Raw genomic sequence first — 26,672 nt, forward strand, 5'->3', positions numbered from 1 at the left:
CAACCAGCTGGAGCCTAAACTTAAGCGCGCATACATTCGATTACATTATTATTTTTTTTTTTATTTTATTTCAGGTTCTTATATAGCGCTGTCACTTTACATATACATTGCACATTCACATCAGTCCCTGCCCTCAAGGAGCTTACAATCTAAGGTCCCTAACTCACATTCATACATACATAGTAGGGCCAATTTTTATACAGGATCCAATTAACCTACCAGTATGTCTTTGGAGTGACATAACCAATGTCGTTCGAAAGTACTGCTTCTAGCATTTGCTTGGAATGCGAACCCTACCAAGGCAAGCTTGCATCCCAAGCAAAGAAGGGTAAACAGTTTTACTGCATTTTGCATCCAAAAGCAAGTGTTTATCATAAGCAATCAGACACAATGCTGCTCAATGTTACACTAAAGGTGGCATTTACATACTAACAGCATCCAGATAAAACGCATGTCAGTATGCATTGTGTGCGTGTGCCTGCTGGTCACATGGTATCCTGCATGTGTATTTTATGATGTCATTATGAATTTCTATGGGCCCCCAAACACACATGGATGCAGTGAAATGCAGCGTAGCAGAGATCTGAACAGCCCTGATTGATCAGTAGGAAAATTCAATCTTTGCTGCATTTTTCCTGAGAGCCGAGAACCGTTCAGATTTAAATGTAGTCTTCTGATCAGGAATTTGAACCTGTCAATCCACGGAGTAGGCAGGACGGAGCTAGTCCCTACCCGCCTGCCAATATTTACTCTACACATGAGATAAGTCTTTGTCAAGGAGCCAGGCAGAGGCCAAAAGGACAGGAGGGATAGGTGTGGGGATTTTCACCAGCAGCTCCATATAAACATTCCTGCTGTAAAACGCTCTCCGCCTGCTTGTGAACACATGGAAACTTATCGCCCATCCCCCTATATACCATCACTGTTCACACAGAAGATACGGAGATCAATCCGAATTGCATGAAGTTTGTGGGTTCTCTATTTGGGTTTCCTCTCTCAGCTTGGGACACCCTGATAAGAAAATCAATGTCTTATCAACCGGCCACGACTGAACTTCGTACGAAGCGTCAGGCAATCTACTTCCATATTTTGCAGGGAAAATTGAAAATGGTATTTTATGACTAGACAGCCATCCAAAGTTCTCCATGAGTCTTGGCACATGATGGCACTAGAGTCACCACATCATATGCAGACTACAGCATGGTGGACATTTTCTGCAACCGATCAGCAACCATTCTTTAGGTCTTAATGATCTTCTGAACTCTTCAGCAAGTCTGGGCCAGGTCAGATTTAAAGACCTGGACATTCAATGGTTGCCGCTAGCTCCCTTGTCCCGTGCCGAGCGGCTGCTTACCGAACACAGGAAGTTGCTCGCTCAACGTCGGCACCATTCGGAGAAGACTTTGCATTCTCCCAATGGATACGTGTTCTCTGATTGGACGAGGTGGAGATTGGGTCATCACAGCCCTGCTTTTCCACCGTGTCAAATCAAAGAGTGCTTTGCATTCATTGGGAAAATGCATCGTGTTCCCTGAATGGCACCTGTACCAAGCGAGCGGCCTTCTGTGTTCAGGACAGCTGCTCAACACAGGACCGGAAACCAGCGATTTCCAACTTCCGCATCATCCCCCACTTGGCACATACATACTTTCATTGGTCCAAGCTGCACCAATGTGACTATCTAAAAAATGCCATACCTGAAATTTAGCTTTGAAAAACAGCTTTCGCTGCAAGATTAACCCATTGGAGCCTAAGCCTTTTTCTGACATTTGTTGCCAAATGTAAAATCAGTATTTTTTGCTAGAAAATTACTTGGAACCCCCAAATACTAATACATATACACACACACACACACACACATATATATATATATATATATTATATATATATATATATATATATATACACATACATACATACATACATACACACACACACATACATATACAGTAAACCCCCGTTATAACGCGGTTCCGTTTTTGCGGTCCCGGTATATTGCGTTTTTTTTCTGTAATGTTATTTTACTAATTAAATCATTGATAATTAAATATTTTTGTGTTTTCCGTAGCTCTTGCTCTGTCTCTCAGTATCTTTTATGTGTTTAAATGAGTTTCTATTGTTTTAAAAGTGTGTTTAACTACCTCAATACTGGGCACTTAAACCCCCTTCCTTCCCAGACCAATTTTCAGCTTTTAGCGCTGTTGCATTTTGAATGACAATTGCGCGGTCATGCAACACTGTACCTAAACCAAATTTGTGTCATTTTTTCCCCACAAATAGAGCTTTCTTTTGGTGGTATTTGATCACCGCCAGGTTTTTTCTTTTTTGGTGCACAAATAAAAAAATGCCGAAAAGTTTGAAAAAAAAAAAAAAAGTTTTTTGTTTAGGTTATAAAATTTTGTAAATAGATATGTTTTTTCCTGCACTGATGAGCACTGATGACGCCGCACTGACAGGCACTGATGGGGTGGCACTGATATGCAGCACTGATGGGCACTGATAGGTAGCACTGATATGTGGCACTGATAGATAGCACTGATATGCAGCATTGGTGGGCACTGATAGGCAGCGCTGATGGGCACTGATGGGGGGCACTGATGGGCACTGATAGGCAGCACTGGTGGGCAATAATGGGCACTGGTGGGCGGCACTGATAGATGGCAATAACGGGCACTGGTGGGCAGCACTAATAGATGGCATTGGTGGGCAGCACTGATAGGGGGACACCACTGGCAGGCTCTCTGAGCCCTGTTTGCCATCCCTGGTGGCCATGGTGGGCATCCCTGGTGGTCATGGGTGGGCATCCCTGGTGGCTCTAGTGGCATCCCCTCCCCCCAGGGCTGCACTGGTAATCAATCATCTGATTACCAGCACAGACCCCCCCTGTGATCAGTGATTAATTAGAAATACTCACTGATCACCCCAGCTGCAGAATTGATCCTCTTCTCTTCTCCTCACTGACAGGATCTGTCAGGAGGAGAAGAGATGGAAGCCGTTACAACGGCTGTATTGACATTACATGACGGCTGTGATTGGTCACAGCCGTCATGTGATCAGGAGGGCCAATCACAGGGCCCTCCTGCCGAGGCTTGTTGCTCTGTGTCCTAGGGACACAGGCACATCGAGATCGCGCGGCTGCGCGTGCCCGCGGCGGCGCGATCTCTCTCCTTCTGAAGGACGAGACTCCCACCCGGCCGTATATGTACTATGGCCCGGGTGGGAGGTGGTTAAAGACCTTAAAATGCTTTTAAAAGTACAGTGAATGTTATAAAAACATGCCTATAGTGTATTTTAATAGGGTATTTCTATTTCGCGGATTTTCACTTTTCGCGGCTGGGTCCGGAACGTAACCCCCACAATGGAGGGGGCTTTACTGTATGTATATATATTAGTAATTTTTAACAGATACCCTAGAGAATAAAATGGCGATCGTTGCAAAATTTTATGTCACACAGTATTTGCGCAGTGGTATTTCAAATGCAATTTTTTGGGAAGAAATACACTTTTTTTTTATTTTAATTCATAAAACAGTAAAGTTAGCCCAATTGTTTTGTATATTGTGAAAGATGATGTTACGCCGAGTAAATACATATCCAACACGTAATGCTTTAAAATTGAGCACACTCGTGGAATGGCGACAAACTTCGGTACTTAAAATTCTCCATAGGCGACGCTTTAAAAATGTTTAAACGGTTACCAGTTTAGAATTACAGAGAAGGTCTTGTGCTAGAATTATTGCTCTCACTATGACAATCGCGGCGATAACTCACATGTGTGGTTTGAACACCATTTTCATATGCGGGCGCGAAGTACGTATGCGTTCGCTTGTGCGTGCACGGAGGGACGGGGAGCTTTAAATTTTTCCTTTTGTCTTAATTATTATTATTTATTTTTTTTAATTTTGACACGGTTTTAAACAAAAAAAATTTTGATCACTTTTATTGCTGTCACAGGGAATGTAAACATCCCTTGTGACAGTAATAGGCAGTGACAGGTACTCTTTATGGAGGGACCCGAGGTCCAGTAGACCCCAAATCCCTCCTCTGCACTGTAAAGCATTCAAAACGCCAAGTTCGGCTGTTTTGAATGCTGTCTTTTTCTTTTTTTTTTTTTTTTTTTTTTTTAAATCTGGTGCCTTAGGGCTCCAGGACCTGGAAGTGATGTCATGACATCGCTTCTGGGTTTTTACATCGGAGAACCGATCAGAGCCGAATGCAGCTTTGCTCGGGTCTTCAACCAGCCGGCGGACGTGCCAGCTGGTTGCTTGGGTCTCCCGGTGGGGCGGGCAGCAACATCCCTTCCAGCTGATTATAATTGCAGCTGGTTGTTCTTACAAGAAAGCTGACCGTTGGCTCTAAACAACGGTATTGGGGTGATGCCTCTAGCTGCAGGGATCACCCCAGGACAACCCCTTTAAGCTGAAGCCGCATATTTGCATTCCATCGGTGCTAAGGGGTTAACCTTCAATCCAGATATTCCACCACAGCACTTACTTTCTGCTGCTCGATGTCAGTCTGACAGCCAGCATCAATCAATTGCAGGTCATCCTGGACCAGCCCCAGTCTGTGATTGGACAGTGAAAGGAGAAGCAGCACAGTGATGAGCTCATCTCTCAGTCACTCTGCTCTCTCCTCCTATCAGCACGCACTCTCATATCTTCCTATTATACTGCAGCCCTGCTGTACAGGAACTGCAAGAGGCTGATAGCAGGCCAGATTAAGGTTCTAGTATTATTGATTACAAAGCTGCATTCATTTATTTTATATCTGCCTAGAATTATGTAGTCTGAAGAGAGCCATGAGGCTCCCACGGAGCCAACGGAGCCCCTACTTATTTTTTCTTTGGCTTTTCACATTCCATGACTGTAACAGATAAAATAATTCCTGGAATGAAATAATATACGCAGACATCTAATACTGTAAAAGCGGAGCGCAAAGTTCAGATACACACATGTGGAAACCTGCAGCTAAGCTGTATCCCTTTACACCCATAATTCATCCATTCCCCCATTCGATTAAATCAAGTTTCACCTACTCCCCTCTAAATTCCAGGCACACCCAGCCAATGCAATCAGAAAGCTGCCGACAATGCACAGGGCTAGGGAGAGGCCCCCCGTCTTCCTTTCCCACATCTCCCTTCACTTTCAAGCAATCCTATATGTTAGCGTAGCTGGATGCAGGACCATTGTTCAGCTTTGGGAAAAAGTTTGATAGAAAAAAAAAAATTTCGAATTAACCCAAGTTGACCATTTTAATCTTTTGCTACAGAGTGATTTTAAGGAAAAGTGCATTTACAGTTATGACCATAAATATTGGGACATCGACACAATTCAAAATATTTTTGGCTCTATACACCACCACAATAGATTTGAAATGAAACAAACAAGATGTGCTTGAACTGCAGACCCCTCAAAATAGCCCAACACACAACCATTAATGTCTAAACTGCTGGCAAAAAAAAAAAAGGAGTACACTCCTAAGAGCAAATGTCCAAATTGGGCCCAATTAGCCATTTTCCCTCCGTGGTGTCATGTGACTCGTTAGTGTTACAAGGTCTGGAGGTGTGAATAGAGAGCAGGTGTGTTAAATTTGGTGTTATCGCTCTCACTCTCTCAGACTAGTCACTGGAAGTTCAACATGGCACCTCATGGCAAAAAACTGAAGATCTGGAAAAAAAAAGAATTGTTGCTCTCCATAAAGATGGCTTAGGCTATAAGAAGATTGCCAAGACCCTGAAACTGAGCTGCAGCACAGTGGCCAAGACCATACAGCGATTTAACAGGATAGGTTCCAATCAGAACAGGCCTTGCCATGGTCGACCAAAGAAGTTGAGTGCATGTGCTCAGTGTCATTTCCCAAGGTTTTCCTTGGGAAATAGACAGATGTATGCAGCCAGCATTTCTGCAGAGGTTGAAGGGGTGGGCGGTCAGCCTGTCAGTGCTCAGACCATACGCCGCACACTGCATCGGTCTGCATGGCGGTCATCCCAGAAGGAAGCCTCTTCTAAAGATGATGCGCAAGAACAAGAAAACCGGCAAACAAGTTTGCTGAAGACAAGCAGACTAAGGACATGGATTACTGGAGCCATGTCCTGTGGTCTGATGAGACCAAGATAAAAAGATGGTGTCAAGCGTGTGTCGCTGCAACCAGATGAGGAGTACAAAAAACAAATGTGTCTTGCCTACAGTCAAGCATGGTGGTGGGAGTGTCATGGTCTGGATGAGTGCTGACGGCATTGGAGAGCTACAGTTCATTGAGGGAACCATGAATGCCAACATGTACTGTGACATACTGAAGCAGAGCATGATCCCCTCCCTTCGGAGACCGAGCCACAGGGCAGTATTCCAACATGACAATGACCCCAAACACACCTCCAAGAAGACCATTGCCTTGCTAAAGAAGCTGAAGGTAAAGGTGATGGACTGGCCAAGCATGTCTCCAGACCTAAACCCTATTGAGCATCTGGTTGGATACAGAAGGTGAAGGAGCGCAAGGTCTCTAACATCCACCAGCAATGTGATGTCTTCATGGAGGAGCGGAAGAGGACTTTAGTGATTGCGACATTTCGGCGGACAGATCGTAACCCCTAAATTACATTTTTGACACTTTTGGGGGTACCAGTGACATTACAACAGTAATCAGTGCTAAAAATATGCACCGTTACTGTAATAATGACACTGGCAGGGAAGGGGTTAACCCAGGGGTGTTCAAGGGGTTAAATGTAAGCCTAGGGGAGCGTTTCTAACTGAGGGGGGGCTTTTGAAATGATCATAGAGACCTGTGATCCTATATAGAAGGATCACATGAGCTCGGTGATCATTCCAGGAGAGAAGAACGGTCAGCTGTGTTTACAATAGCGGACCATCCTTCTCTCTCAGCGGGGAGCGATCGCGGGTGGTCGGCCGCAATCAGGGCCGCCGGCCCCATGCATCAGAGTCCCCACTGCCGAGTGGGGGCAGGAGCACGCTCGCCCCCTAGCAGCAGGCGCACGACCGACGTAGGGCTACGTCGGTTCGCGCAGGAAGGGTCAGCCTGCCACAGTATATCTGCGGCGGGCGGTCGGGAAGAAGTTAATCGCTGTGTGTTGAGTTATTTTGAGGGGGGGGGGGGGGGTCAGCAAATTTACACGGTTAGCCCCGGTTGATTTGGAGCGCACTGCTCTGAAAATCACATGCGATGTCTGTGTGATGCGAACAGGATCTTATTTTGGTTACGCAGCAGAATCGGATCGCATGGTGGTTCGTTTCGTCCTGGTGCCTGGGCTGCTGCCTGAATGCTCCCAGCACCCTGCAGTTGCCCCCCTGCAATGTATACCCGGCTCTGCTTGGCCATCTATGTGCCCGGTACCAGCTTAGCAGGTGCAGCCAGGTAGATGGGAGGGAGGAGAGTGGACACATCTGCTCTCCTCCCCCTTATTTGTTGACCCGGGAAGTGAAGGGTGACATCGTTTCCAGGTCCCCCTTGCCAGTTTCCCCCGGCCATCAAGGTCAGTGTTCTGCAGAAAACTCCAACTTGCCGAGAACTTCAATCACGTCACTTCCGGTGACTATACATCATGAATAATTGGAGATTGAAAACTTGGTGTTTTCACAGAACACCGGCAGCCTATACACTCCATTAGACGCTATAAGTGAATATTATTTGTCCAACCGCTAGTAACCAAAAACATGGCCACCTCTAAGGTGGCAACAACTAGTGGGGGACTAAATGTTCACTCATTATAGTATGTACCGGAGTGTAAAGGCTGCCGCTGTTCTGTGAAAAGACCAAGTGCACTCACCGGAGCACTCCCCGGAAATAATGTGATTGGAGTAATCGGCAGAACACCAGGAAAGAATGTAATGCAGTGCGATGTGCATTGCATTCAGTGGAGCACAGGGAAGACATGCAGGGTCTTTTAGACCCCCACCGCCACATATACGCACGTACAGTGCATCCAGGAAGTATTCACTGCGTTTCACTTTTTCCACATTTTGATATGTTTCAGCCTTATTCCAAAATGGATTAAATTCATTATTTTAAATCAAAATTTTACAAACAATACCCCATTATGAAAACATGAAAGAAGTTTGTTTGAAATCTTTGCAAATTTATCAAAATAAAAAAATCACATGTACATGAGTTGTTCAAAGCCTTTGCGCAATACTTTATTGAAAGCACCTTTGGCACCAATTAAAGCCTCAAGTCTTTTTGAGTATGATGCTACAAGCTTGGCACACCTATTTTTGGGCAGAATCTCCAAATCTTCTTTGCAGGACCTCTCAAGTTCCATCGGTTTGGATAGGGAGCGTCAGTACACAGCCAACTTCAGATCTCTCCAGAGATGTTTATTCGGGTTCAAGTCTGGGCTCTGCCTGGGCCACTCAAGGACATTCACAGAGTTGTCCCGTAGCCACTCCTTTATTATCTTGGCTGTGATTTTAGGGTCGTCATGTTAGAAGATGAACCTTCGTCCCAATCTGAGGTCCAGAGATCTCTGGAGCAGGTTTCATCAAGGATGTCTCTGTACATTGCTGCATTCATCTTTCCCTCGATCCGGACTAGTCTCCCAGTTCCTGCCGCTGAAAAACATCCCCCCAGCATGATGCTGCCACCACTGTAAGTATGGTATTGGCCTGGTGATGAGCGGTGCCTGGTTTACTCCAGACATGATGCTTGCCATTCAGGCCAAAGAGTTCAATCTTTGTTTCATCAGACCAAAGAATTTTGGTTTTTCATGGTCTGAGAGTCCTCCAGGTTCCTTTTGGCAAACTCCAGGCGAGCTGTCATGTGCTTTTTACAGAAGAGTGGCTTCCATCTGGCCACTCTACCATACAAGCCGATTGGTGAAATGCTGCAGGAGATGGTTGTTCTTCAGGAAGGTTCTCCTCTCTCCACAGAGAAACTCTGGAGTTCTTGGTCACCGCCCTGACTAAGGCCCTTCTCCCCCGATTGCTCAGTTTGGCCGGGTGGCCCGCTCTAGAAAGAGTCCAGGTGGCTCCAAACTGCTTCCATTTACAGATGATGGAGGCCACTGTGCTCATTGGGACCTTCAATACTGAATTTTTCTGTACCCCTCACCAGATTTGTGCCTTGACACAATCCTGTCTCAGAGGTCTACAGACAATCCCTTGGACTTCATGGCTTGGTTTGTGCTCTGACATGCACTTTTACCTGTTGGGCCTTATATAGACAGGTGTGCGCCTTTCCAAATCATGTCCAATTAACTGATTTTTGTTTTTTGATTAATTTTGAGTATCGTGGCAAAGGCTGTGAATACTTATGGACGTGATTTTTTTTTGTTTTTTTTATTCAATTTGCAAAGATCATAAAACAAACTTCTTTCACGTTGTCATTATGGGGAATTGTTTGTAGAATTTTGAGGAAAATAATGAATTTAATCAATTTTGGAAAAGGACTAACATAACAAAATGTGGAAAAAGTGAAGCGCTGTCAATACTTTCTGGGTGCAGTGTACAAACATAAATGCATGTGGAGGGCACCTACGCCTGAAAACGTATTACCGCACATGCCGGAATGAGAGCAATAACTCTAGCACCAGACCGTTTTCGATGAATTATAGGGGGCTTTAAAAGTGTTGCCTATGGGAAATATGGGGGAACCGACATGTTGGGTATCTATTTACTCGGTGCAACCCTGGCTTTTATATTTTACCAAAATATTGGGTAATTTATTGGGTTTTGTGCCCCCCAAAATTAACTTTAAATGTGTTTTTACTGAAATGTTATGTTTCCTAGACCTTTGTGGTAAAATCGTGAGAAATAAAAAATGATAAACTACCACTATTTTATTCTCTAGGGCAGGGATCCTCAAACTACGGCCCTCCAGCTGTTGTGGAACTACACATCCCATGAGGCATTGTAAAACTCTGACATTCACAGACATGACTAGGCATGATGGGAAGTGTAGTTCCTGAACAGCTGGAGGGCCGTAGTTTGAAGACCCTTGCTCTAGGGTGTCTGCTTTCAGAAAATATATAATGTTTGGGGTTTTAAGTAATTTTCAGGCCTAAAAAAATGTAAAAACAGCTCTGGCTGTGAAAGGGTTAAAAGGATAAGTTCACCTTTAAAAAAAACCCATAAGATTTGTTTAAAAAAAAAAAAATGGCTCCTAACTTTTTATAGCTGGCTCCTAGATTGTAAGCACATTTGTCAAGCCCTGATCCAAGTACCTTTTTCCTAATGGATATACAGCGGTTACATGACCCAACTCTCTCCCAGCCTGTCTGCAGGGAAACATAAGCAGGAAGAACTTCTAGCTCTTTTCAAAAAAAAAACAAAAAAAACAAACATCCTTTGGAATACAGAGTAAAAAATAATAAAACTTTTAAATTGGCATATAAGTATATATTTGAAATCAAATCTATTTTGTGGAAATAACATGGTGTGGGTTGATTTCTGCCAGTCACAGACTGTGTCACACCCCTACAGCCTGTGTTTTAGAATAAAAGGGAGGCGATTCCTTCATTAATCTACATGTAATATCCCGCCCCCCTTGTGTTTATCTGGTTAGTGGGCATGGAGGAGGAGGAGGAGAGACGGAGTGGGCTGTAATTAATCACTGTGTATACGCCCACATGTGTGACTCTACAGACACATGGGCTGCTCAGATGTGATAGGGAGGAAATGCTAGCTTAGAAACGAACTGAAAACTGAGCATGTGCAGAGCTGAAACAACGCCTGGCTGAATTGGGGACATGGGCAGAAGGTGGAGAACCAGAGCAGCAGGATCAACCAGGTTTTTTTTTTTTTTTGCAGAATACAGAAAAGGAATAATAACAGAGTATGAACATCATGCAATACAGCATTTATTGATAATTAAATCAATAATATTGATTTATTGGTTTTTATGATGTGGGTTTGGTGGCCCATCAAGATTCACCGCTACTAGTGCTGCACGATTAATTGTTAAAAAAAATCATTGCGTTCTCGATTCAACCCCCTTACGATCTTAATCCAGCATTTCCACGAATTATGCAACAAGTGCAGAGCAGTTCCTCACTCACAGCTGGAAAAAAGCAGCCAGGAATGTTTATCAACAACATTGGTCAGTGCTGAAAGAGAAAAAAAAGAAACATTGTATCTTTCTGGTCATGTACAGATCAAAGGGAAGATCTTTGGTCTGCAAATTAGGTCAGTTTAACCACCTAAAGACGAAGCCTTTTTCTGACACTTGTTGCTTACAAGTTAACCACTTTACAACCGGAGGATTTTGCTGTCTTCCGTCCAGGCCACTTTTTGCGATTCGGCGCTGTGCGACTTCAACTGACAATTGCGCGGTCGTGCGACGCCGTACCCAAACGAAATTTACGTCCTTTTTTTCCCACAAACAGAGCTTTCTTTTGGTGGTATTTGATCACCTGTGCGATTTTTACTTTTTGCGCTATAAACAAAAAAAGAGCGTTTATTTTGAAAAAATAACAATATTTTTCACATTTTTTTATATGAAATTCCCCCCAAAAAAGATGTAAAAACCAATTTTTTTAAAAGTTTTTGGCCAATTTGTTTTATGCTACATATGTTTGGTAAAAAAAATCGCAATAAGCGTATTTTGATTGGTTTGCGCAAAAGTTATTGCGTTTACTAACTAAGGGAAAGATTTCTGTCATTTTTGGTGTTTTTTTTTTTTAACGCGTAATGGCGGCGATCTGCGATTTTTTTTGCGGGACTGCGACATTGCGGCGGACAGACCGGACCCCTGACTGACATTTTTGACACTTTTGGGGGTACCAGTGACATTACTGCAGTAATCAGTGCTATATATATGCACTGTTACTGTAAAAATGACACTGGCAGGGAAGGGGTTAATTTTATTGGAGAGGGAGGGGTTAATGTATGCCTGGTGCTTACTGACGTGTAGGGGGGGAGGTGACTGAGTGAGTCATGGACAGATCGGATGTCCAGCTATGCTGAACAGTCCGATCTGTCACTCCCTGTCACTATGGAGATCCGCCCGCTGTGTTTACACACAGCGGGCGGATCTCCAGACTCGATCCCCGACGATCGGGTAAGAGCAGCGCCGATCGCCGCTGCTCCTCCCCTGGCCCGACTCCCGCTGTGAATGAAAACAGCGGGAGCGAGCCTCCGGCGGCGCGCAAGCGCCGCCCAGAAGGGGAGGAGTCCAGTCACGTTAATACTACGTGGCTGGACGGGAACGAGCCACTCTGCCGCAGTAGTATTACTGTGAGCGGTAGTAGAGTGGTTAAAATCAGTATTTTTTGCTAGAAAAATACTTGGAACCCTCAAACATTATTATTAGAAAAAAAATCTCTCTCTCATCCCCCCCTCTATCTCTCACAAACATACTTTTTTTTTCTTTAGCAGAGACCCTAGAGAATAAAATACTCGTTGCAATATTTTAGGTAACACTGTATTTGCCCAGTGGTCTTTCAAATGCAATTTTTTGGGAAAAAATAAACTTCAATGAAAAAAAAAATAAAAAGAAAATAGTAAAGTTATCACAATTTTTTTTTTGTATAATGAAAAAGATGTTTCGCCGACAATCGTGATCTTTATTCCAAGCAAATAAAGCGGAGTTCCACCCTGGATTTGTTTTTTTTTTTTTTAATACCCCGGGACAGTCAGGGCTAGTGCATTCCACAATGGCTAGCCTCTGATCTGTCCCGGGTTGCACTTACCTGCAAGACGAAATACTTACCTTGCAGCAAACATCTTGTCCAGCGCTGCCATCTCAGATGTGGGCAGCTTGAAGCCAGCGCGTCCTCTTCGGCGTCTTCTTCCGCCTTCTGTGGTCCCACGATGCTCTGCGCCGGCCCCGACGTCACTTCCGGGTCGCGCGCGTCACCCCTCCACAGCTTCTGGGCATGCCCAGAAGCTGTTTAGAAGGGATGACGCGCGCGACCCGGAACTGACGTCGGGGCCAGTGCAGGCGCAATGATTCCTGGGAGCTATGACGTTCAGCTCCCAGGAATCATTGCAGAGCCAGGAAGTGACGACGGGCCGCGGCCGAGGAAGGAGGAAGAAGGAAGTAAGGTAAGTATATTTTGTTCGCTACGAGGTAAGTAAAAAAAAAAAAAAATATGCGATTATCCATTTCTTTTTCAGGTGACCCGGAGCGAGAAGATGGAGGTAAGTATAAAAATAGGGTGGAACTCCACTTTAATACTACTTGTGGAGTTTACTCCATAAAAAGGGACAGTTCTTCCATCTGTTTCGTGATCAACTGCTATGCCAAGGCAGCATAGAAAAAGCTGGTATTGCTATGAGAGAACCTGCCATCTGCTACCCAGTTCTCATCATACAGTAAACACCAAGAAGTGGTTCTAATGATTGTGAAGGCCTCTAATCTCCGGTGAGTTAGAACCTCTAACTTTGCCCATTTGGTCTCTCGTGAAACCCCACCACCCAAGTCACACCACTATTGCCATTCATCTACATGGCTCCACTTGTCTGTTTGAACCCTTAGAAACACCTGCTCTAGGTATGGGAAGCATGACCACCTCCATTCCTCCCAAAATGCAATGCTTGATCTTGTTCCAGGCCTGAACATCATGTAGTGGAAGGGAATATGACCATAATGGGGCTTACACAGGATTTAGACCCTCAGCTCAGCAGAGGAAGAGAAAGGCAGATGAGTGTGACAAAGGTAAGAATCAGTGGCTGGATGTGGCAGAGAATTCAAGAGAACCTGTCACTTTGCCCTGATCAGCCAAAAGGGACAGATCCCCTTTCACCCACAGACAACTGGATGGTCATTCCATTGCTGTCACACTAACGATGCTCGAAAACGACAACGAGAGAAAGCAAGATTCATTTCACTTTTATTAAAGTTCTGACAAGTTCTACAATGCTTTACAGAGAACACAAACCATATTAGATAGATGGAAGCTGACAAGTCCATGTGGGACTCTATAGTCACAGTTGCAGACAGTTTGATAAATGAGGCCCTCAATTACTGGGTTGCATTACAACAACTATGGGTGGCAGAAGTAAGCTGCTCCTTATTGATCAGCCATCTGTCTTGCATGCCAGACTTGAGAGTTGAATGGCCATTCAGTGTACCCAAGACAAGCTACAAATCATGTGGCGAGGTATGCGGTCTTACGGCAGACAACACTAGCAGTGGTTTGAAGAACGCTCACCACCACCTTCTTCTTGTTTAGTGTACAGTGGGTCAATGTTTTTTTCCACTCCGTGTCCCCTTTATGAATATCCATTCTTAGTATCTACACGGTGACCATCACTCGGACAACAAATGAGGGGAAATTACCTTTACAGCTCCTACAAAAACAGGACTAGGAAGAAAATCTCCCTGCAGGGACACCTGTTCAAGGTTGGGATTCCTCCTTTTTTTTTTTTGCCGAGATTCTCTCATTTCTTGTTGTGTCTCTAGAATAGGACGTGAGGGGAAATCTCCCTAAAGGGGACACAGACAGTAAGAGGCCTGACCGAGGTTCTGGCCCGAGTAGCACTTTAGTGAGTGACAGCCCATCAAATGATTCAATTGGGGGGGGGGGGGGGGGACTTCATTTGATAGTAAAAACTAAAGTAAAAACGAAAGTGATTCTAAAGACACCTGATTGCCCCCGGCTGAGTGCCCACCTAGCAAGCCGCTTGCTATGGCTCGGAGTTCCCAAGACATTGATCGGTAGTGTAAAAACATTGCTAAGGGACACCCCCACCGCTCTGGCAGCACCACCCAGTCACCTGTAACAGAGCACCAATCGATCCTCAGCAGAGAGGGAGAAGACCCCTTCAGACTCACCACCCAGCAAGAAACAGGCACCTGCAGCCATGAGAATAATCTGCACTCTACGTGTGGCAATAAGGAAGAGAAAAGATCCAGGAGTAAACACCAGGGGATGGGGAGGGGCCCCCGCCGCTGAAATTGCCGCCCAGAGGGCTCCACTGTCAAGACTGCCACTATTTTCAAAGCAAAGCACTGCAAAATGGCTGCCGGACTACACAAACATGGCCACCGTGCATAGAAACACACAGGCTACAACAAAATGGTGGCCCTACGCGGCACCCAGGAGGGATCCCTGGGCCTCAGAAAAACGACACAGGCAGGAGGGGGCCCTAGCAGAAGCCCCCACCAGGTACAGACCCCCCCACAGCCGATCGCCGGTGGCGCACTCTCCCCGCCCCCAATCGCCAGCACAGCACCTTTCCCCCACCCTACAGTCCCAGCATAGTAAAGGAAGGGGGGGGGGGCGAGACGGCCCACAGGATCACCAGACTGATGAGGGGGGTTGCCTAATGGGGAAGAAGGGGAACCCGGGGGTCCGAACATCTAATAGAGGGGCCCATGTCCACCCCAAAACCCTCGGGGGGGGGGGTGGGGACAGTTACTTACCATACCAGGAAACAGACGGGCACCGCTCCAGACAGAACCTCCTCTCCATCTAAATTGGGGGGGGGGGGGGGGGCTGTCAGCCAGGGGAACGCTGCGAGACCTGGTCGCAATGCCACCTCGTGGGGCGTTTAACTCACAGGTCAGCCCCCGTCCAGTGGGGCTATGTCGCGGACGACCTAGCACGGAGCGGAGGTCTGCGTGCTCTCGCTGGCCAGACTGGAGTGACCACTGAATCTAGATTATCCAGCCCGTCACCTATCCTGGCAGTTTATTTTTTTCTCCTGTGAGATCTACAAATAAAAAATTGCCAGGACCAGAGATCCCAGCAAGGAACTAGGTCCTTACTCCTGACTAGGCAGAAAAAAAAAGTAGTACCTATAGCGGAGAGAGAAAGTATACCCCCTGGGACTGCCAGAAAGGGTTAGCCAGACTTTTTTCTATCAAGTGTCTTACTCCTGTAGGGGGCAGAATAACCCAATGGTTAAGAAGATCAGGAGCCGAGTCCCTCAATGAACAAAAGAGAAACAAAGTTTTGGCTAGACATACTTATCTGTGCAGAGGTCACATGTCTGAACAGGACTGGCCGAGTGCGGTTGCCATAATCCGCTATAAATTCCTCATTGGGATCAGGGTTTAGTTTTTGCCTGGGCTGTTCAAGTTCCTGCAAGTGACATTTTACACCTCGCTGTGCTACATAGAAACCTGAGCAATTAGGAAGAGTTTACACTGTGCCCTGTGCTGACAGGCGGACAATCATATTTCATAGTAATTAGAAGTCTCTCTAGGACACATCATCATTGTTCTAAAAAGATGACAGCTTGTAGGATGGAAACATTTGTTGCCAAATGAGAACTGTGTGAGAGGTGAAGACTTCAGACAGCAGCACAAAGGAGATAAGAGATGGTCTGAACACCTAGAAGAGGACTGTCACATGAAAATGGATCTAGGTTATAATGGTGAATTGGGGTGGCCATAGACACTTAAAGCGGAGTTCCAGCCTTTTCACTCACCTGTCCAACGGTCCGCCCGAAGCCTCGATCCTCTTTCCTCTGGTCTCGGCGGCGCCGGCATCACTGCTGTGGGCACCCGGCTGTGACAATTTGCGGCTTCACAGCCCGGTACCCACTGCACATGCGCGAGTTGCGCTGCGCGTCTTGATTGGCCGGCAATCTTCTGGGACATCTGACATGTCCCAGAAGGTTGCAGGGAGGGAGGGGGGGGGAGGAGAACTTCCGCTCAGGGCGCCGCGGCGCTCCGAGAGGAAGTGGGAGCGGGTCCCTGTCAAAACTAGGTACCCGCTCCCCCCCAAAAAAAAAGACATCCCAAATGTGGCATGTCAGGGGGTTAGAATACCTAAAGCGGAAGTTCCACTTTTGGGTGGAACTCCGCTTTAAGTGGAGATTTACTCCATACAGAATCTGGTGTAGCTGTGCATGGTAGCCAAACAGCTTCTAATTTCAGTTTGTTCAGTTAAGCTTTGACAATAAAACCTGAATGCCGATTGTTTTTTAGGCTGATCAGAACTGAATTTTGCACTCTCCTGTTTTAGTAAACCCCCCCCCCCCCCCCCTTAGATCTGGTCAACAAAAACCAGAGATGTGATTAGGGCAGGCCATACACGGTGTAAGCACGATTGCCCCATCAACACAGACAGTGCTGACAGGGGAATCATCAATTTTCTTCTCCCAGCCAGGGGAAGCCATCCCCGCCAGGAGAAGACAGGGAGTATTGATAGCAGCGGCTAGCGATAATCATAACATAATCCAGCAGGCTGGTTGTACCCAAGGTGTTGATCGATCAACATGGTACATTCAGCCTGCCCATTAACAGTTCGAACCGTGTATGGCCAGCCTAACTCAATGTACGTACGCTATGAAAACGTCAGCTAAGCTTCAATATTTGCCCCCGAACTCCTGATAGATCCTTTGCACCACTTTGCGGAACTAGTCCAAATCTAACCCAAAAACCTGCCTATGCTCTCATTTTCATAACTTCCTGCAAACACTCCTGATAGCTTCACATAGTAGAACTCTACACAAAACTTTTATTCTGAAGAGCTCACATGGAAAAGAGTCAAAGAGAGAAAATACAAAGTATAATCCTGTCCTACTTAACTAACCTGAAAAAGTTTGTGTGTGAGGTCCCCGCTTCTCTTCTGTCAAGACTAGAATACCCAAGGACATAAAGGAGCAGAGATCCCAGGTGAAGCCCCAAACCACTAAGTCTGGGTTCCCCCATTACTTACTTCAGTTCTCCCTAGTTGGGATCTTTTTGGTGCCGATTATTGGCACACTTCATTTAGTGGAACCCCAAAGGCTGTGTTTTATCTACTAGAGTCCTAAAGATTTGGCAGGAGTTTGGTCACTTTTGTAACTTCTGTCCCAAAATATTCATCAACCTCCATTGCCATGAGCAGAATGTCTCCATTAAGCTAATCTGAGTCTCTTCGCTGTTCCCTCTGGATGCAGACTGCAGGCAGCCGCAGTGCCATCTCGGGATCTTGTTGATGGGCCATTGACTTTGATGTAGTGCAACCCAAAAGGTCAGGATTGGTATTTGAGATCTACTCTTCCACTCCAAAATGTTACACCCAGTAAAATGTTATTACAATAAACAACTCCAGCTGACTGATGCCTTTTTGCACCCATCCCATCATACCCTTTATTGTACCATCTACTACCTGAAAAAGACATAAGTGGGAAATCCAGACTGACCCCCACCCAAGTTACCTAGTCTGGATCTAAGCTGGGTAGGTTTTACTTTACACCTTGTCGTTGGTACTGTTAATGTAGTGGACCCCACAAAGGTTGGGTTTGCATGCTTTTTCTACTTTCTCACCCAAAAATGTTGCAGTCACTTTCAGGTCATCACTTCCAGCAGTTTTATTACTTTCTCATCTTCTGCCCTAAAACATTCTTCAGCCTCTTCGTGCCATTTACCACAAATGCCTCTCTTAGCCAATCCACGGTTCTCTCTAGATCCAGACTGAAGGCAGAATCATACCAGGATCTTGTTGATGGATCATTGCCATTGATGTAGCACAACCCCCAACAATCGGGATTTCATATCTACTCTTCCACTTCAAAATGCTGCTCCCGGTAAAATGTTAAACCTAATAATCCATTCCAGCAGATTGAGGTCTTTTCACCCCCCCCCCCTCCCTTTCCCTACTCCAACCACACTATAATGACATAAGTCTGGACTGACTGTACCCCCAAGTTACCTGGATTGGAGTTAAGAACTTTTTGGTGCTACACTTGCTGGTTTGTACTATTAATTTATTGGACCCCCTCAAAGGTTGGGTTTGCCTGGATTGTGTACTTTGTCACCCAAACATTTTGCAGCCACTTTGAAACCATTGATTGATAGAAACCATTGATTGATAGAAACCATTGATTGATAGAAACCATTGATCTGATGTTTTTTTTCACCTTCTGCACCAAAATCTTCAGCAGCCTCTGATACCCATAAATGCCACCAGCAGAGCACCTCCTTTTCCTAATCTACCATTACCTTAGGGCCAGACTGCAGACAGTATCATCTCGGGAACTTGTTGATGGGTCATTGTTGCTCCCAGTAAGAAGGAGGTTATACTAAACACTTCATTCCAGCAGACTTAAGTATTTCACGCACCCCCCCCCCCCCCCAATTACTCTTTGCTACCTGATAATGACAAAAGTGAGGAACCCAGACCCAGGCTCCCCCGCAAGTTAGCTTGGGTCTCAGTTAATACCTGATCTCTGGTACTAATATTGTAGCAGACCCCCCAAATGTTGGGTTTGTACGTTATCTGCAGTGCCAACCAAAAATGTTGCAGTTACTTACAAATCATCACCATCATCATCACCCAATAAGACATTAGAACCCCGGTTGGCATCCCAAGTTCCTTAGGCTGGATCTTCATTGTGAACTTTTTGGTGTTACACCCCATAGTTAGTAGTACTGTTGATGTATGCATAGTTAGTACACTTGATGCATGTATAGTTAGTACTGTTGATGTATGCATAGTTAGTACTGTTGATGTATGCATAGTTAGTACTGTTGCTGCATGTATAGTTAGTACTGTTGATGCATGTATAGTTAGTACTGTTGATGCATGCATAGTTAGTACTGTTGATGCATGCATAGTTAGTACCGTTGATGCATGTATAGTTAGTACTGTTGATGTATGCATAGTTAGTACCGTTGATGCATGTATAGTTAGTACTGTCGATGTATGTATAGTTAGTACTGTTGATGTATGCATAGTTAGTACTGTTGATGTATGCATAGTTAGTACTGTTGCTGCATGTATAGTTAGTACTGTTGATGCATGTATAGTTAGTACTGTTGATGCATGCATAGTTAGTACTGTTGATGCATGCATAGTTAGTACCGTTGATGCATGTATAGTTAGTACTGTTGATGTATGCATAGTTAGTACCGTTGATGCATGTATAGTTAGTACTGTCGATGTATGTATAGTTAGTACTGTTGATGCATGCATAGTTAGTACTGTTGATGTATGCATAGTTAGTACTGTTGATGTATGCATAGTTAGTACTGTTGATGTATGCATAGTTAGTACTGTTGATGTATGCATAGTTAGTACTGTTGATGTATGCATAGTTAGTACTGTTGATGTATGCATAGTTAGTACTGTTGATGTATGCATAGTTAGTACTGTTGATGTATGCATAGTTAGTACTGTTGATGTATGCATAGTTAGTACCGTTGATGCATGTATAGTTAGTACTGTCGATGTATGTATAGTTAGTACCGTTGATGCATGTATAGTTAGTACTGTTGATGCATGCATAGTTAGTACTGTTGATGTATGCATAGTTAGTACTGTTGATGTATGCATAGTTAGTACTGTTGATGTATGCATAGTTAGTACTGTTGATGTATGCATAGTTAGTACTGTTGATGTATGCATAGTTAGTACTGTTGATGTATGCATAGTTAGTACTGTTGATGTATGCATAGTTAGTACCGTTGATGCATGTATAGTTAGTACTGTCGATGTATGTATAGTTAGTACCGTTGATGCATGTATAGTTAGTACTGTCGATGTATGTATAGTTAGTACCGTTGATGCATGTATAGTTAGTACTGTTGATGCATAGTTAGTACTGTAGATGTATCGGACCCCCCCAAAGGTTAGGGTTGCCCGGGTTACCTACTTTCTCACTTTCATATCATCTCTTCCCACCTTCTGCTCCCCAATCTTCATACACTCAGATTCTACCAGCTCTGTAGGCCAGTTTCGGGGGTCTCAGCCATTGTTGGGGGTGGCGGGGGGTCAATGACATTGATCTGGCAGACCCCCAAATGTCAAAAAAGAATATCTACACTTCCAACTCCAATAATCAGCACCCCAAAAGGTTTACAACAATCCACCCCCCCCCCCCCCATACCTATTACCAGATGAAATAAGTGGGGTACCTGGTTTGGGTCTCTCGCCATCTCCTCGGCAGACCGGTCCATCGCCCCCAGTAGGGATGCGGTCGGTGGGCACCCTGTCGGTGCTGCGCCCAGGGTTGGTGCCATTGATGAAGCGGACCCCCAGAGGCTGAGGTTTGCAGGGATACCCCACTTTGCCGGGACCTTTAGCTGGGACCCGGGGGGCCCCCATCTGGCAGTTCTCTCTGTTCTGGGAGTTTAGCATTGAAGAGCGGAGCCCCAAAACAAAGCGATCGAAGGTCAGGTAACCATTGGGGGGCGCCACCTTCCTCAGGCACTGCAGCACCCCGGGGGGCAGCTCCCGGGTGTCCGCCCCCCTCCAGCGGGTTTCGATCTCATGGATGTGCACGAAGCCCCGGCGCTCATCGTCCAGAATATCGAAGAGAGTCCGGAGACTAAGCAGGAAGGCTCGGGGTAATCCCTGCGTGCTGCCGGCCGCCTCCATCCACACCGATCCCCGACCACACTCTGCTACACTCAGCACACAGGACCCCGTCTGACGTCATCCGCTCCAACTACACAACGCCGCTCATTGGCCGCAACTCACCTCTCCTCGCCGCTCATTGGCCCGCACGCACAAGACTTTCAGTTTGATTTTAGAACACAGGAGAGAGAGAAAGAGGGAGAGAGAGGAGCGCTGGGAGGTGTGACACTGTGACACTGTGACCTACCGGCCTAGGACAGACCCACCTCCCACCATACATACATACTGCATACATAGACACCTACCTCCCACCATACACACTGCATACTGAGACACCTCCCTCCCATACACACTGCATACAGGGACACCTCTCTTCCACCATACACACTGCATACAGGGCCACCTACCTCCCATACACACTGCATACAGGGACACCTACCTCCCATACACACTGCATACAGAGACACCTACCTCCCCTACACACTGCATACAGGGACACCTACCTCCCCTACACACTGCATACAGGGACACCTACCTACCTCCCCTACACACTGCATACAGGGCCACCTACCTCCCCTACACACTGCATACAGGGACACCTACCTCCCCTACACACTGCATACAGGGCACACCTACCTCCCATACACACTGCATACAGGGACACCTACCTCCCATACACACTGCATACAGGGACACCTACCTCCCATACACACTGCATACAGAGACACCTACCTCCCCTACACACTGCATACAGGGCCACCTACCTCCCATACACACTGCATACAGGGCCACCTACCTCCCATACACACTGCATACAGGGCCACCTACCTCCCATACACACTGCATACAGGGCCACCTACCTCCCATACACACTGCATACAGGGACACCTACCTACCTCCCCTACACACTGCATACAGGGCCACCTACCTCCCATACACACTGCATACAGGGCCACCTACCTCCCCTACACACTGCATACAGGGACACCTACCTCCCCTACACACTGCATACAGGGACACCTACCTCCCCTACACACTGCATACAGGGACACCTACCTCCCCTACACACTGCATACAGGGAGGGACACCTACCTCCCCTACACACTGCATACAGGGAGGGACACCTACCTCCCCTACACACTGCATACAGGGACACCTACCTCCCCTACACACTGCATACAGGGACACCTACCTCACATACACACTGCATACAGGGACACCTACCTCCCATACACACTGCATACAGGGACACCTACCTACCTCCCCTACACACTGCATACAGGGCCACCTACCTCCCATACACACTGCATACAGGGCCACCTACCTCCCCTACACACTTCATACAGGGACACCTACCTCCCCTACACACTGCATACAGGGACACCTACCTCCCATACACACTGCATACAGGGCCACCTACCTCCCCTACACACTGCATACAGGGCCACCTACCTCCCCTACACACTGTATACAGGGCCACCTACCTCCCCTACACACTGCATACAGGGAGGGACACCTACCTCCCCTACACACTGCATACAGGGACACCTACCTCACATACACACTGCATACAGGGAGGGACACCTACCTCCCCTACACACTGCATACAGGGACACCTACCTCCCCTACACACTGCATACAGGGACACCTACCTCACATACACACTGCATACATACACATATCTCCCATACACACTGCATACAGGGCCACCTACCTCCCATACACACTGCATACAGGGACACCTACCTCCCATACACACTGCATACAGGGCCACCTACCTCCCATACACACTGCATACAGGGACACCTACCTACCTCCCCTACACACTGCATACAGGGCCACCTACCTCCCATACACACTGCATACAGGGACACCTACCTCCCATACACACTGCATACAGAGACACCTACCTCCCCTACACACTGCATACAGGGACACCTACCTCCCATACACACTGCATACAGGGACACCTACCTACCTCCCCTACACACTGCATACAGGGCCACCTACCTCCCATACACACTGCATACAGGGCCACCTACCACCCCTACACACTGCATACAGGGACACCTTCCTCCCCTACACACTGCATACAGGGACACCTACCTCCCATACACACTGCATACAGGAACACCTACCTCCCCTACACACTGCATACAGAGACACCTACCTCCCCTACACACTGCATACAGGGACACCTACCTCCCCTACACACTGCATACATACACATATCTCCCATACACACTGCATACAGGGCCACCTACCTCCCATACACACTGCATACAGGGACACCTACCTCCCCTACACACTGCATACAGGGCCACCTACCTCCCCTACACACTGCATACAGGGCCACCTACCTCCCCTACACACTGCATACAGGGACACCTACCTACCTCCCCTACACACTGCATACAGGGCCACCTACCTCCCCTACACACTGCATACAGGGACACCTACCTCCCCTACACACTGCATACAGGGCACACCTACCTCCCATACACACTGCATACAGGGACACCTACCTCCCATACACACTGCATACAGGGACACCTACCTCCCATACACACTGCATACAGAGACACCTACCTCCCCTACACACTGCATACAGGGCCACCTACCTCCCATACACACTGCATACAGGGCCACCTACCTCCCATACACACTGCATACAGGGCCACCTACCTCCCATACACACTGCATACAGGGCCACCTACCTCCCATACACACTGCATACAGGGACACCTACCTACCTCCCCTACACACTGCATACAGGGCCACCTACCTCCCATACACACTGCATACAGGGCCACCTACCTCCCCTACACACTGCATACAGGGACACCTACCTCCCCTACACACTGCATACAGGGACACCTACCTCCCCTACACACTGCATACAGGGACACCTACCTCCCCTACACACTGCATACAGGGACACCTACCTCCCCTACACACTGCATACAGGGAGGGACACCTACCTCCCCTACACACTGCATACAGGGAGGGACACCTACCTCCCCTACACACTGCATACAGGGACACCTACCTCCCCTACACACTGCATACAGGGACACCTACCTCACATACACACTGCATACAGGGACACCTACCTCCCATACACACTGCATACAGGGACACCTACCTACCTCCCCTACACACTGCATACAGGGCCACCTACCTCCCATACACACTGCATACAGGGCCACCTACCTCCCCTACACACTTCATACAGGGACACCTACCTCCCCTACACACTGCATACAGGGACACCTACCTCCCATACACACTGCATACAGGGCCACCTACCTCCCCTACACACTGCATACAGGGCCACCTACCTCCCCTACACACTGTATACAGGGCCACCTACCTCCCCTACACACTGCATACAGGGAGGGACACCTACCTCCCCTACACACTGCATACAGGGACACCTACCTCACATACACACTGCATACAGGGAGGGACACCTACCTCCCCTACACACTGCATACAGGGACACCTACCTCCCCTACACACTGCATACAGGGACACCTACCTCACATACACACTGCATACATACACATATCTCCCATACACACTGCATACAGGGCCACCTACCTCCCATACACACTGCATACAGGGACACCTACCTCCCATACACACTGCATACAGGGCCACCTACCTCCCATACACACTGCATACAGGGACACCTACCTACCTCCCCTACACACTGCATACAGGGCCACCTACCTCCCATACACACTGCATACAGGGACACCTACCTCCCATACACACTGCATACAGAGACACCTACCTCCCCTACACACTGCATACAGGGACACCTACCTCCCATACACACTGCATACAGGGACACCTACCTACCTCCCCTACACACTGCATACAGGGCCACCTACCTCCCATACACACTGCATACAGGGCCACCTACCACCCCTACACACTGCATACAGGGACACCTTCCTCCCCTACACACTGCATACAGGGACACCTACCTCCCATACACACTGCATACAGGAACACCTACCTCCCCTACACACTGCATACAGAGACACCTACCTCCCCTACACACTGCATACAGGGACACCTACCTCCCCTACACACTGCATACATACACATATCTCCCATACACACTGCATACAGGGCCACCTACCTCCCATACACACTGCATACAGGGACACCTACCTCCCCTACACACTGCATACAGGGCCACCTACCTCCCCTACACACTGCATACAGGGCCACCTACCTCCCCTACACACTGCATACAGGGCCACCTACCTCCCATACACACTGCATACAGGGACACCTACCTCCCCTACACACTGCATACAGGGCCACCTACCTCCCCTACACACTGCATACAGAGACACCTACCTCCCCTACACACTGCATACAGGGACACCTACCTCCCATACACACTGCATACTGAGACACCTACCTCCCCTACACACTGCATACATAGACACCTACCTCCCACCATACACACTGCATACAGGGACACCTACCTCCCCTACACACTGCATACAGGGCCACCTACCTCCCATACACACTGCATACAGGGACACCTCCCTCCCATACACACTGCATACAGAGACACCTACCTCCCCTACACACTGCATACAGGGACACCTACCTCCCCTACACACTGCATACAGGGACACCTACCTCACATACACACTGCATACAGGGACACCTACCTCCCATACACACTGCATACAGGGACACCTACCTACCTCCCCTACACACTGCATACAGGGCCACCTACCTCCCATACACACTGCATACAGGGCCACCTACCTCCCCTACACACTTCATACAGGGACACCTACCTCCCCTACACACTGCATACAGGGAGGGACACCTACCTCCCCTACACACTGCATACAGGGAGGGACACCTACCTCCCCTACACACTGCATACAGGGACACCTACCTCCCCTACACACTGCATACAGGGACACCTACCTCACATACACACTGCATACAGGGACACCTACCTCCCATACACACTGCATACAGGGACACCTACCTACCTCCCCTACACACTGCATACAGGGCCACCTACCTCCCATACACACTGCATACAGGGCCACCTACCTCCCCTACACACTTCATACAGGGACACCTACCTCCCCTACACACTGCATACAGGGACACCTACCTCCCATACACACTGCATACAGGGCCACCTACCTCCCCTACACACTGCATACAGGGCCACCTACCTCCCCTACACACTGTATACAGGGCCACCTACCTCCCCTACACACTGCATACAGGGAGGGACACCTACCTCCCCTACACACTGCATACAGGGACACCTACCTCACATACACACTGCATACAGGGAGGGACACCTACCTCCCCTACACACTGCATACAGGGACACCTACCTCCCCTACACACTGCATACAGGGACACCTACCTCACATACACACTGCATACATACACATATCTCCCATACACACTGCATACAGGGCCACCTA

At 47.4% G+C, this 26,672-nt stretch overlaps 1 protein-coding gene across 1 annotated transcript in view; it reads right to left on the reverse strand.

Moving 5' to 3' along the window:
- Positions 1-21,207, reverse strand: part of SAPCD2 (suppressor APC domain containing 2) — a 57,137-nt gene extending 35,930 nt beyond the window's left edge. The window contains exon 1 of the mRNA XM_082262843.1: positions 20,742-21,207. Coding sequence (XP_082118969.1) covers positions 20,742-21,204 — 463 coding nt within the window. The 5' untranslated portion in view covers positions 21,205-21,207. The remainder of the gene's footprint in view (positions 1-20,741) is intronic.
- Positions 21,208-26,672: the final 5,465 nt, after the last annotated feature.

This window comes from Pelophylax lessonae, assembly GCF_965119305.1.
Source record: "Pelophylax lessonae genome assembly, chromosome: 7".
Taxonomy (NCBI): Eukaryota; Metazoa; Chordata; class Amphibia; order Anura; family Ranidae; genus Pelophylax; species Pelophylax lessonae.